Source organism: Emydura macquarii, unplaced genomic scaffold (genome assembly GCF_026122565.2).
Source record: "Emydura macquarii macquarii isolate MOO-44397 ecotype Brisbane River unplaced genomic scaffold, CSIRO-AGI_Emac_v2 contig_1043, whole genome shotgun sequence".
NCBI classification, from domain to species: domain Eukaryota; kingdom Metazoa; phylum Chordata; order Testudines; family Chelidae; genus Emydura; species Emydura macquarii.
In genome coordinates this window covers 1,771,175-1,784,138 of record NW_027131180.1, presented here as the reverse complement: position 1 = coordinate 1,784,138, position 12,964 = coordinate 1,771,175, and the positions used below count along the sequence as shown (strand labels likewise).

Below are 12,964 nucleotides of genomic sequence, written 5' to 3'. Positions count from 1 at the left end.
TTTCCTTTCAGAGACACAAGAAGCTTATATAACAAAAATAGTCTCTTTCTCCTGCCCTGACCAGTCTGTGTGCATCTCATCTAGTTAGCAGCACAAACTACTATTTCAACAAGATCCTGATTTTATGGTCTCTAATATGATGATAGAAAGTGATCTATGCAGGAAAAGCATTTCTAAAATGATATCACTATGAACAAGCACATTTTTATAAAGTCAGAGCAGGACACACTGTATAATTCTGATGCATTATCGTCGTCACTCAAACTCTGCTTTATCTACTGCAGCTGATAATCATCTTCATCCCTATTACTGAGGTTTTAATTAGTAGTACAGTAACACTGTGAAAACAAACCCTCCCAGAAAAACACTCTAATCAGCTGTGAAACTCTACCAGTCTACAGAGGATGAATGGAAATGCATCGAATGCCGAGAAACTTTACCTGTGGATGACAGCAAAGGACAACTGCAGGATCTGTCCCCGGCCCCAGAGGCTGTTGACTCAAGAGGCAGCAGGATGCTCTAGCATTTGATCGGTGCTGTCACTTTGCAAGCCTTGAGTGTTTGGAAGGAAAGGTGTCAAAAGGAGACTCCTGATTGTTGTCAGTCCCATATTTCAGAGCCTCCACCAGGGCTACTAAAAGAAAGCTAAAGCCTGGAGTGATGCAGCCATTCACATTCTGTCCCTGGTGGGAATTAGACCCCAGACGGCCAAGGTGAGAAATCAGATAATCCGTCTTTATTTGTACTTAATTAGAACAAACTCAAAGTGGAAAAACTAATATAGTCAGCTATGGACTATCCACAGAAGTTCAGGGATTTGTTTTTAGCTGGGTACAGAGATGCCAATTCTCCTCTATAAACAGACTTCAGTTTACTATGACATAACACGGGATCTATTTTTGTCACCACTTTATACAAATGTGTTACTCTCGTGATTTCCATTCAGGTCGTTCAATGACACATGCTTTGGCTCAGACTGTTCATAAAACTACTAGATTGTTCTCCCTCCCTATCCTTCTCCCTACCCCCATCTCAGTTCAGCTCTTGGACAGCTATGACATGGAGCTTGTGTTTGCATTCTATTCTGGTAGGTGTGAGTTATGGTGATATCATTTAAACCAAAGGGCTCAGAAATGCATGTCAAATTAAGCCAGTGACTAATCAAAGTATTTTGCTTCTCTTTCCGCCTCCAGGCAAAAGATTTACATGCTCAGAAAGCCCTTTTGCTTTAATCCCTGGGTGCTGCTTTGACCCTCAGCCCAGATTTCTTAACACAGTGAGGAAAAGATCACCAAAAGTGGTCTGTTGTCCCACGGTCAGTGAGATCTAAACTTATCTAAGTGTGAAATACAAACAAGGCTCAGACAGCAACGGCAAAAGTTCTCCTCATCATTTCCCCCCTCATCTGTTTCTGCTCAATGCCATGCACTGTCAGCCACAGAGGATCTATTTGATCAGCCTGCAGAGGAAGAAGGAGCGCGAGAGACGTCTGAGCTGACACAAAATTCCATTCGCAAAGCCTGTCACCTAGCTCCCACATCTGTCACCTGATGGCCAGCCAAGCAAGAGCTCCCTGCAATTGTGGAACTTCCATCCTTCTGCGTGAAATGCAGGTGAGCTAAGTAAGCATCCCAAGGCTGATACTAGGTTCAGCTGTTTTTTCCTTGAATGAATGCATTTAATTCACTGCAAATATACTAGGCTAGCCCGCTAGGCCGGGGAAGGGCCTGACTTTCTCGGCTGAGCTTTTCTTGAACAGCTGGAGGATCTGATAGGCATTCTTACAAAGGACCTAGATGTTGATTTGTTCAACTGTTCTAGTCGGTGGTGGAATTTTAATAAAGTGGTTTAAAGCATACTATTATGCACCATGAGTTACTTCCTGGCCTACTGCAAAGCACACTGCAGTACTGTGCTCTCCCAGTACCAAATGCTTAGAGCAGAAGGCTTGATGTGTGATATTTTACTGAAGGTGAAGGAAAATGAGTTTCCTGCACACAAGTCCCTGCTGGCCTGCTCCAGTGATTATTTCAGAGCTATGTTCAAAAGCTACACCAAAGAATCCAAAGCCAGTGTCATTCATCTGCAAGTCATCTCACCCACTGGTCTCCAGCATGTCCTGGATTTCATTTATACCTCCTGGTTGCCTCTTTCTTTTGAGAATCTGGAGGACACCCTGGAAGCTGCCAGTTACTTGCAAGTGACTGAGGCGATCGGCCTGTGCAGTCAGTTCTTGGTTAACAACCTTACCTTGGAAAACTGCTGTTTTTCTGCCAACATTGCCACAAAGTTCTATCTTCCCGATGCTTTGTCAGTGACAGAAAAATATATCATCAGTAATCTCTGGAAACTTTTGGATTTGCATTTCATGGGGCTGCTTTTGCTGAACTTCAGATCTTTGATGGCAGTGGTAGAATCACCTGATGTCCCTATGGTGAAAGAATCCTGCCTACTGAATCTCGTTCTCATGTGGCTGAAGCATGATAAGTCCCGGTTGACTCATGGAAGCACCCTATTAGAACAGATAAGATTTGCCCTCATCCCAGTGGAAGATCTGAGAAAGGTCTACATACAGTCAGAAGTGTCTCTCACAACACCTATTAAATGCTTGATCACAAAAGCAATAAATTACCATTCACTAGTTTTTAAACAACCCATTCTTCAGGGTAAGTATAGTACCCTGAGAAACCAGAAAATGCGCATCATCCTGCTAGGAGGAGGGACTTCAAGTGAGGGGCTGGTGAGCGATGTGGTAGCCTTTGATGTTTACAATCACAAATGGAGAACTCTAACGCAGGTGCAGGATAGAGTACAAAATCATTGCATGTGTGTGACTGGAAACTTCCTGTACGTGCTGGGTGGGGAAATAGAAGATTTACAAAGTGACACCAAAAGCACCAGCTTGTCAGTTACAAACAAGGTCCATCGTTACGATCCAAGATTTAACAAGTGGACACAAATCACAGAAATGCTTGAAAAGAGATGCCAATTTTCTTGTTGCATCCTAGACAACAACATCTTTGCAATTGGTGGGAGAGGTGGGAATGGATCACTGCATTCGTCTGTTGAAGTTTATAACATTAGCAGAGACAGATGGACAAAGGTTACAGAATTGCCGTGCAAGATGCATGGCCATGCCAGCACGGTTTGCAAGAACACTATCTACATCTCAGGTGGCAAGTATGCAGATCAAACCAACACGAGTAAGGATGTGTACTCTCTGAGCAGCATGGAAGGACAGTGGCTAAAGCAAACCTCCATGAGCATTGCTCGGTTTGGGCACCAGATGGCAACCATCAGAGAGGCCATCTTCACATTTTTAGGACTTTATGAACCATTCTCTGAAATAGAAAGGTATGACCCTGCCCCAAACCAGTGGACTCGTTTAAGGCCATTGGTCTACGACCGATTTTGCTATGGTTTGGTAGTGGTAGAGGAAACGGCACTTCTCATTGGGGGAAAGAAATGGCAAGACTCACAGGAGGTCCCAACCCAAGATGTGGTGGGTTATGATATAGACAATGACTGCTGGGAAATGATTTGCAAACTTCCCTTACCTTGGTATGGATTGCAGTGTGCAGTGCTACAACTCTCAGAATTGGCAGAAACTAAGGACACCCAATAATATTGGAACCAAACTGCTGAGTTAATGCTTCATTAAATCATCCTTGAAGATAGGAGAGTAGGGCAGCCCCAGAGGAAAAAAGACAATTGCAACAGCACTAAATGCAGTAGAGTTGATGTTTTGCTTTAGTAAGCATCCCACACAGTGCTTATAGGCAGGAAATCTGGCACTAGCCTGGGAAAAATGTGCTGTGACTTACACAGCTGAAGGCAGGTGTTGCCCAGGGCAGATGTGGCAAGTTGCACATTCTGAAAGGACGATGTAGAGGAATCCCAGTGCTGTACTTCCTTGGAAGCATTTAGTAGCTGTCTAAAGTCAGATTTTGCAAGGGTTAAAAATTGAATCCTTCTATTTTTTTTTAAATTAAAGGTCATTTCCCCAGATGGTAAGTGGTATTGAATTTTATATTATAGCTAGGCAAAATGAAAGTGAAATATATAAAGATCAGAAAATTGGTGCCTGTAAGAGCTTTAATAAGTAACACTTAGAGAATGGTATTATTTGAGTAAATAGCTAAGTGAGAGTGCCTTAGCTAATCAGCAAGAAATTGCTGCATGGAGAAGATGAATTAGATAAAATGTAGCCTTAATTATTGTTATACATTACACCATTGATTGTTTGATATAGGAACTGAAGTGAGAGGGAAAGCGACCTCTCTGTGAAATAGCTTTTGTCATGGCATGCCCTTCAGGGTAGGGTTTTAAAATGTGCTCTGTATTGGCACAGATATTTGCTGTATCAAAACCACACATTAACTGAGGCAGCCGGTTCTGAATGGGTATAATAATTATAAGATACAGTGGAACATGCAACAATAGTTGCTATATCCAGTGACTTAAGTGAGTACATCCAGCATGCTGTGTCCAGCTAGATGATGATCAAGGTGATGGTGAAATTCTTTTTAAATGTTGAACCAATACATGAGAGGGAAATTCAGTAATAAAAGCTTGACTTTTATTCAAGGACTAAGAAGGAAAGAAAGCTAACTTGATTCTTTGAAATTCTATATTAAATATCTGGCTACACCACAGTCAGCAATTGCCTCATTTCTTGTTGGCAATGCTGACAGAGTAATAAGGAATGGGTTGGGAGGCCATTTTAATGCACTTTGGCTTGTAAAATGCAGTTGTGTGATTAAAGATTTAATTTACTCAAAACAAATGTCATAAATATTCATTTAAAAACTAAATTTATTTTAATTCATTTTGCACTGTTCCCTTTCTAGCCTGAAAGTTAATACAGTAAAAATGTATCTGTCAAAGAGCATTTAGTATTCTATTAAGAGAAGGCAGCACAATGAATGATACAAATGTTCTCCTCTCTTTCAGGCTAGACTATCTTAAATTGTAATGTTTAATTTTCACCTTTACAGCAATCAAGCTGACTTTTCTAAAGTAAAGTGCAGGCAGAATAGCTGTTGCATAGCAACGGATCTACATCGTCTAAACTGCCTTAGTTTCAACAAAGAATCAGCTACGTGATGTGCATATACATCCATCAGATATAAAGAGTTCTTTTATATGAATATATTTACTCTTGGTCCAGTAAAACAATAACAAGAGTGTAAATGCTTGGAACAATAGTACAATTCATTTCAGGTCAAGCATTTTTTGTTATGAGAAATATACAAAACCTCACAAATTTAATATACAAGTCAGTACCCATGCAGTAAATAAATGTCCAGTTTATACAAACAGATTCTTCTAAATGATACAAATATTATACTGGATCCAGAATTCCATACAAACGTTAATACGTGATTCGTCAGCCATGTTGACCTTGAATTAGGATTACTTCAAATGGGCTGCAGAAAGGCCACGCCTCTGTACAATTGTGCAAAATCTGCAAAACATTTGCCATCCAAAATGCAATTAAAAAATCTTCAAAACAAACAAACAGAGAGACACTCCTCCATTCTTGCCTTCATCCCAACAGCAAAGATATCAGTAAACATCCGAGCTTTGAAAGTTTAAGTATATTCACTGAGCTGTACTGGTAATAGTTTAAAGCTGGTTCAGTGAACAACTCATAGTAAGAGCTACGAAAAGGGGCTTTTCCATTTTGCTTGAGTATTATCAAATCATGTCATGACTCCTAATGCAGCAAAACATTAAAAAGCAGCACAAGTATTTTGTCATGCTCTGATCACTTTTCCTAAACAATAAACTGGTAAAGGATAAATACATGATTCAGGATTTACCTCCTCCAGCCCCATACCAGGGCATATGCACAAGTCTAAGTAAATGCTTCACTCCTGTTCTCTGGATTGTTTCCCATGTAGCTGAAATCTTATTATAGTTTAAAACATTTTAATTGGTTTGTGAACTCAACAGAAGCTGGAGATGTCCTTTCCTCTTCAAAAGCAAAATAGAGGCTTTTTTTAGTTCTCACTAGTTTTTCAGATTATATTCCTGACCCTGTTAATATCACATTTTTCCTGAATACAAAATGTTGAAATTTAACAGGTTAGAAAACAAGTAAGGAGATTAGTCAAAAAATCCTATTTACTCCCTCACTGCCATGTGGGAGTTGACAAAGTGTCTCAGACTGAAAGCATTAAATTGGAATCTTTTTCTTTAGCTACTTTTTTGGACGAGTTAAATATCTTTAACAAGCGTGATCGAAGTCTGATTGCTGTCACTGCAAAAAGCTGCACATGATCCTGATACCATCAGTACAAAAGCAACCGTATTATTAATAATAAAGAATAAAAAATAAAATTATTGGAGGGTAACATACTATTTGGTCTTAATTAAAAATAAAAATAAACAAAAGAAACGCATTTGCACTGATGGTAAACCCAGCTTTAAAAAGCATGTGACAATTTATTTTTGTTTATTCTTATCCCTTTATATAATGCTAGTCTGTTTTAATCAAAACTCAAGAGATAATCACTGCATTACACTTTTTTCTGTCACTTAAGAAAATTCCTGGAATTTTTCATTAAATATAAAAAAAGATTTTATTATCCACACAATCAAAATAATACCTGAACTCCAAAAATGTAATGCAATACTGGAATAATATAGTATAAAATTACATTTTTAAAGAGATCAAATGACCTTCAGTTGCAAAACCTTGATCTTCTGGAGCTTTCATTCTGAAGATCACCATCTTCCAAAATATATTTTTTAAAATATATTTTTATTTATTAAAAACCATGTTCATTTGTTTTGCACAAGCTAAACACAAGCTGAGCATTGGTAGCATAAAAATATACAAATTTCCATTAAAGACAACGAGATCATGGACTATGTAAGGTTTACTTCACACAGCTGAGTAACATTAAAATATAATTTACCAGACCTCCCACATATTGATAGAAAAACAACTTTATGCACTGAGTAAAGGATTGGAATGTATCAAATTGACAAAAAAGAAGACGACACTTATACATGCGTTTCAATGTATGAATGAGTGTGTGCTAAAGAGGCTATAAGTGCATCTACTTCTGAAGAGCCATTTACAGGGTCCCTTGGGGTACTGTTTTGACAGATATCCAAAAAGAGATCAAGGTACATTTGTTTCCATTCTTGAAAGTCTTTAGATGTTAAATCTGGATTATCGAGAACCTTATCTATAATGGCTACTTCTCCTTCTCTGGCCTGCAAAAGAAAAAAGAACATAGAGGGATAAATCGCTAACAAGAGCACCTCATATAAATGATGAGCAACTTAACAAAAGGGCAAGCAAATGTAACACATAGAGGCATTAGAAACACAGGGGGTATAATGTGTCATTGATTTTAAGCCTCTTGATTATGAACTTGAGATCTACTTAAAAATGATGTCATCCATGGCTCAGGATGTTTGGCGTCACTTAGGTTGCAAGGCTTCCCTTCTTATTACCCCTTGATCTGTTATGTAAAAACAAAACCCTTGATATTTACTATTAGCTGCTTTAGTTTCTAAGAAAATGTTTCACACTGTAAAGTGCCATCTGTTGACTTTTCTTGATTTCAGAAGAAACCCTGTATTGATGTGTGGGATGCAAACAGATGGCCCGTTATCAATCAATCTAGGCAGGCTTTTTGGACACCGTGGAATCTGAGTACTACATGTGAAAAATAAGCAAAGATGTTTTAACCATATAATTGATCTTCATTAAAGACCATATCTACACACAGTAGACCTGATGCTCTGGCCCAATGAGACTTCCTTCTACCACAAAGGACATGTCCACACCAATTCACAGCATGGGCAGACACACTTGCCCTAGCTTGAGATGAGCTGGCACGCTAAAGAGAGCAGTGTGGACATTGCACCACTAGGGCTAGCTGCCTGAGCTCAGACTCAGGGGTTCAGGCAGGCTTGGACTTGGGCAGCTATACCAAGCCACAACATCCGCAGTGCTATTTCTCGAGCAGAGCTAGCATGCATCTGTCTACCTGCTCTGGCAATCACCCTCCCAGCTGCAGTGTAGACATACCCAAAGGGGCCAGAACTTGGCTGGATCTCTCCTGCAAGTTGAGAGCCAGAATAGCCCACTTGTAGCCTATACCCCGCTGTTTGGGGGTGTTCAGGGGTGTAGAAGGTGTGTGGCTGGTCTGTGCTATGTTCCAACAATCCCTAGCTGATGGAGGCTTCTTGAGGGGCCATAGCTAGCAGGTGTAGATCAGAGGAGGTTCCAGGCTACCTTGCAGTCACTCCACTCTGCAGCAACCAAGGGCAGCTGGATGGAACACAGTCAGGCCTTAATAATATAACTGCATTCAGGTTTACAGCATGAGGCCTTCCCTATGGTAGTGATCTGTTCATCAACAACTCCTTTATATGTGGTTCGGACAAAGACATCCATTAGGGAAGGATGTATTAATGAAGATTCTCTATATCCTAGTAAGGAGGAGAGGATGGAAGAGGATAAAATATATGGGTAGGATCTGATGAGAAACAGTCAAATGAAAAAGAGTCCCATTCAATTACATCACATAAGGGCAGACAGCTAAAAATTGACAATTTTTTTAAAGTGCTTATATACAAATGCTAGAAGTCTAAATACTAAGATAGGGGAACTTGAGTACCTCATATTAAATGAGGATATTGATATAATAGGCAACACAGAAACTTGGTGGAATGAGGACACAGTAATACTATTTTGGAAGGACAGAATAGATCATACTGGTGGGAGAGTGGAACTATGTATGAAAGAAAGCATAGAGTCAAATGAAATAAAAATCTTAAATGAACCAAACTCTGCCATAGAATCTCTATGGATAGTAATTCCATGTTTGAATAATAAGAATACAGAAGTAGAGCTATATTACTGATCACCTGACTAGGATGGTGATAGTGACTGTGAAATGATCAGGGAGATTAGAGAGGATATAAAAATGAAAAACTCAATAATAATGGGGGGATTTCTACTATCCCCATATTGACCGGGTACATGTCACCTCAGGACGGAATGCAGAGATAAAGTTTCTTGAAACCTTAAATGACTGCTTCTTGGTGCAGCTAGTCCTGGATCCCACAAGAGGAAAGGCAATTCTTGATATAGTCCTAAGGAACTACACAAAAATGAGGAAGTGATTTAAACAGAAATTAAAAGGCAAAGTGCAAAAAGTGAAATTCCTGCAAGCTGCATGGAAACTTTCTGAAGACACCATAAGAAAGCCTCTATTTAAATGTATACCCCAAATTAAAAAACACAAAAAAAGGACCAAAAAAGTGCCACCATGGCTAAACAACAAAGGAAAGAAGCAGATAGAGTGAAAAAGGCAGCCTTTAAGTAATGGAAGTTAAATCCTATTGAGGAAAATACAAAGGCGCATAAACTCTGGCAAGTGAAATGTAAAAATATAATTAGAAAAGCCAAAAAAGAATTTGAAGAACAGCTAGCCAAAGACTCAAAAAGTAACAGCAAAAAATTGTTTAAGTATATCAGAAGCCAGAAGCCTGCTAACAACCAGTGGGGCCCGCTGGACGATCGAGATGCTAAAGGAGCTCTCAAGGAAGATAAGGCTATTGTGTAGAAACTAAATGAATTCTTTGCATCAGTCTTCATGGCTGAGGATGTGAGGAGATTCCCAAACCTGAGCCATTCGATGTAGGTGACAAATCTGAGGAACTGTCCCAGATTGAGATGTCATTAGAGGATGTTTTGGAACAAATTGACAAATTAAACAAAATAAGTCTCCAGGACCAGATGGCATCAACCCAAGAGTTCTGAAGAAATTCAAATGTGAAATTGCAGATATAACAACCGTAGTATGTAACCTATCATTTAAATCTGCTTTTGTACCAGATGATTGGAGGATAGCTAACGTGATGCCAATTTTTAAAAAAGGCTCCAGAGGCGATCCTGCCAATTACAGGCAAGTAAGCCTAACTTCAGTAGCAGGCAAATTGGTTGAAATTATAGTAAAGAAAAGAATTATCAGACACATAGATGAACATGATTTGTTGGGGAAGATTCAACATGGTTTTTTAATGGAAAATCATGCCTCACCAATCTACAAGAATTCTTTGAGGAGGTCAACAAGCATGTGGACAAGGGTGATCCAATGGATATAGTGTACTTAGATTTTCAGAATGCCTTTGACAAGGTCCCTCACCAAAGGCTTTTAAGCAAAGTAAGCTGTCATGGGATAAGAGTAAAGGTCCTCTCATGGATCAGAAACTGGTTAAAGGATAGGAACAAAGGGTAGGAATAAATAGTCAGTTTTCAGAATGGAGAGAGGTAAATAGTGGTGTCCCCCAGGGGTCTGTACCAGGATCAATACTGTTCAACATATTCATAAATGATCTGGAAAAGGTGGTAAACAGTGAGGTGGCAAAATTTGCAGATATCACAAAAGTACACAAGATAGTTATGTCCAAAACAGACTGCGAAGAGTTACAGAGGGATCTCACAAAACTGGATGACTGGACAACAAAATGGCAGATGAAATTCAGTGTTGATAAATGTAAAATAATGGACATTAGAAAACATAATTCCAACTATAGGTATAAAATGATGGGTTCGAAATTAGCTGCTACCACTCAAGAAAGGAATCTTGGAGTCATTGTCGATAGCTCTCTGAAAACATCGACTCAATGTGCAGCGGTAGTCAAAAAATCTAATAGAACGTTGGGAATCATTAGGAAAGGGAAGATAATAAGACAGAAAATATCATATTGCCTCTTTATAAATCCATGGTACGCTCACGTCTTGAATACTGCATGCAGATATAGTCAGCCCATCTCAAAAAAGATATATAGGAATTGGAAAAGGTACAGAAAAGGGCAACTAAAATGATTAGGGGTATGAAAAACTTCCACATGAGGAGAGATTAATAAGACTGGGAGTTTTTGGCTTGGAAAAGAGACAACTGGGGGAGGGGGGGATGGGACATATGATAGAGGTCTATAAAATCATGACTGGTGTGGAGAAAGTAAATAAGGAAGCGTTATTTACTCCTTCTCATAACACAAAAACTAGGAGTCACCAAATGAAATTAATAGGCAGCAGGTTTAAAAGAAAGTATTTCTTCACACAACGCGCTGTCAACCTGTGGAACTCCTTGCCAGAGGATGTTGTGAAGGCCAAAACTATAACAGGGTTAAAAAAAGAACTAGATAAGTTTATGAAGGCTAGGTCCACCAATGGCTATAAGACAGGATAGGCAAGGATTGCTGTTTGCCAGAGCCTGGGAATGGGCAACAGGATGGATCACTTGATGATTACCTGTTCTATTCTTTCCCTCTGAAGCACTTGGCATTGGCCACTGTTGGAAGACAGGATACTGGGCTAGACAGACCATTGGTATGATTCAGTATGGCCATTCTTATGTTCATATGTGATTAAGGCACAGGAGAGAAAATAGAAAAATGTTGGTTCTGTTTCTGGCTCTTTCCCAGACTTCTTGTGTGAGACTTTGGGAAAGCCACTTGAAAGTCTTACTTACCCCCTCTAGGTCCCAATCCTGCAAAGTGTTATGTATATGCTTAACCCAACACACTATGAATAGTGCTATTGCCTTCAATGGGATGACACTCACTGTGAATAAAATTAAGCATCAGTGTACATCTTTTCAGGATTGGGGCTGTATAGAATGGAGATAATATTGTTTAAATGCCTCTCAGGGAGGTTGAAAGATTTAATTCATTAATGTTGGTAAAGCACTCTCAGAGAAAAGCTGCCACCAAAAGCCCATGTATTTATTATCTAGTGACTTAAAATGTAGTAAATTAAATTTAATATAGATAACTGGACCTCAGGGAAGATCCAGCATAGGAATGTTCATTGTTTGCTGTGCTTTAAAGGAACATCCCTGATATAATCTGTAACGGCATGCATTGTGAACCTTTGTGATGAACAAGGAGCTAGACAAGGAGGTTAAAACTTCAGAAGACAAATGCTCTGTTCTACCTCTAGGGCCATTATTGCAATATTTGTATTTATCATTACTGCCATTTATTTCATAAATCTTTGTACCACCTTCCCGCAGAAAACAAATGTTCAAGTCTTTTCTAGACAAGCTCAGTAATCATATAGTAGCAATATTTTTTAAAGAACTGCCACTTTCCAAAAGATTGACTTTAATTAAGCTTACTCTCTGGTAATGAGATAGCATGTTTATCTTGGTAAACAAAAATGTTTTGGGACAAAAAGGGGAATAATGCCTCTTCTGCTAATTTCGGGTCAAATCATGTGAAACCAGGTAGGGGAGGCGCTCACAGAGAGATTTTATCTATTAAGAAATAAAACTGATTTGTTTCCTCCCACAAGACACTTCTCCTCTGCTTTGAGGACAGCATTTTCCCATGTCTGTCTTTTGTTCTTTTTACACACAAGATTCCGACTGCCCTCCAGCTGGGTACAGTTAATCTCTGAATACAGTGCAATAAGACCCAATTCTTTGCTGGGATTTCCCCTCCCTCTATTATCTCACCTTTAAAGTGCTTTTCAGAATTCGCAGTTGGTGCAGTTTTTCATTGACGACTGGATCGCTACATCTTTTTATAAAAGACTTCTTGTACTCCGACTTGGTGGAAATCCGGTGTTCTCCTAAAGGCGACAGACTGGCCTGCTCCAAGGCTCTGTACAAATCTTGCAAGGAGTCTGCTGGATTTTCTTCTACAGTTTCAGCTTAAAAACACCAGGGGGAAAAAAACAAGAGAAAGGAACAGTGTATAATTAACATAGTTATTGACAAAACCATAAAAGCTTCCCTAACAGCAGTATTTTTAACAAGACCAGAAAGGGATCATTTCACATATAAGGAGAGTATTTCACATCTGCTGAAACCTGCCCTTCCCCCCGTCCCTTCAAAAGTATTGCAAGTCAAGCACTGCCTAAAGCTATTTTTCTCTCTAATTATTGCCTAAGTAAATCACTTCTAGATATGGTACTTTTCAA

General features: G+C 39.2%; 2 protein-coding genes across 3 annotated transcripts in view; one reads left to right on the top strand and one right to left on the bottom strand.

Moving 5' to 3' along the window:
• Nucleotides 1-1,870: 1,870 nt before the first annotated feature.
• On the top strand, nt 1,871-4,790 carry KLHL34 (kelch like family member 34). The gene has a single exon (XM_067545019.1). It carries the CDS (start codon nt 1,871-1,873, stop codon nt 3,623-3,625), a length of 1,755 nt encoding a protein of 584 aa, XP_067401120.1. The 3' UTR covers nt 3,626-4,790.
• A 7-nt stretch (nt 4,791-4,797) lies between these two features.
• The window catches only part of CNKSR2 (connector enhancer of kinase suppressor of Ras 2), a 330,096-nt gene continuing 321,929 nt past the window's right edge, over nt 4,798-12,964 (bottom strand). For both annotated transcript variants that reach the window (XM_067545020.1, XM_067545021.1), the window contains 2 exons: nt 12,498-12,694; nt 4,798-7,230 (listed from right to left, as the gene is read on the bottom strand). In XM_067545020.1, the coding sequence (XP_067401121.1) occupies nt 7,015-7,230; nt 12,498-12,694 (413 nt within the window). In that variant the 3' untranslated portion in view covers nt 4,798-7,014. The remainder of the gene's footprint in view (nt 7,231-12,497; nt 12,695-12,964) is intronic.

What these genes read in the sequence shown, in the direction of transcription:
- KLHL34 (XM_067545019.1), top strand. Translation starts at nt 1,871, where the DNA reads ATGAGTTACTTCCTGGCCTACTGCAAAGCACACTGCAGTACTGTGCTC.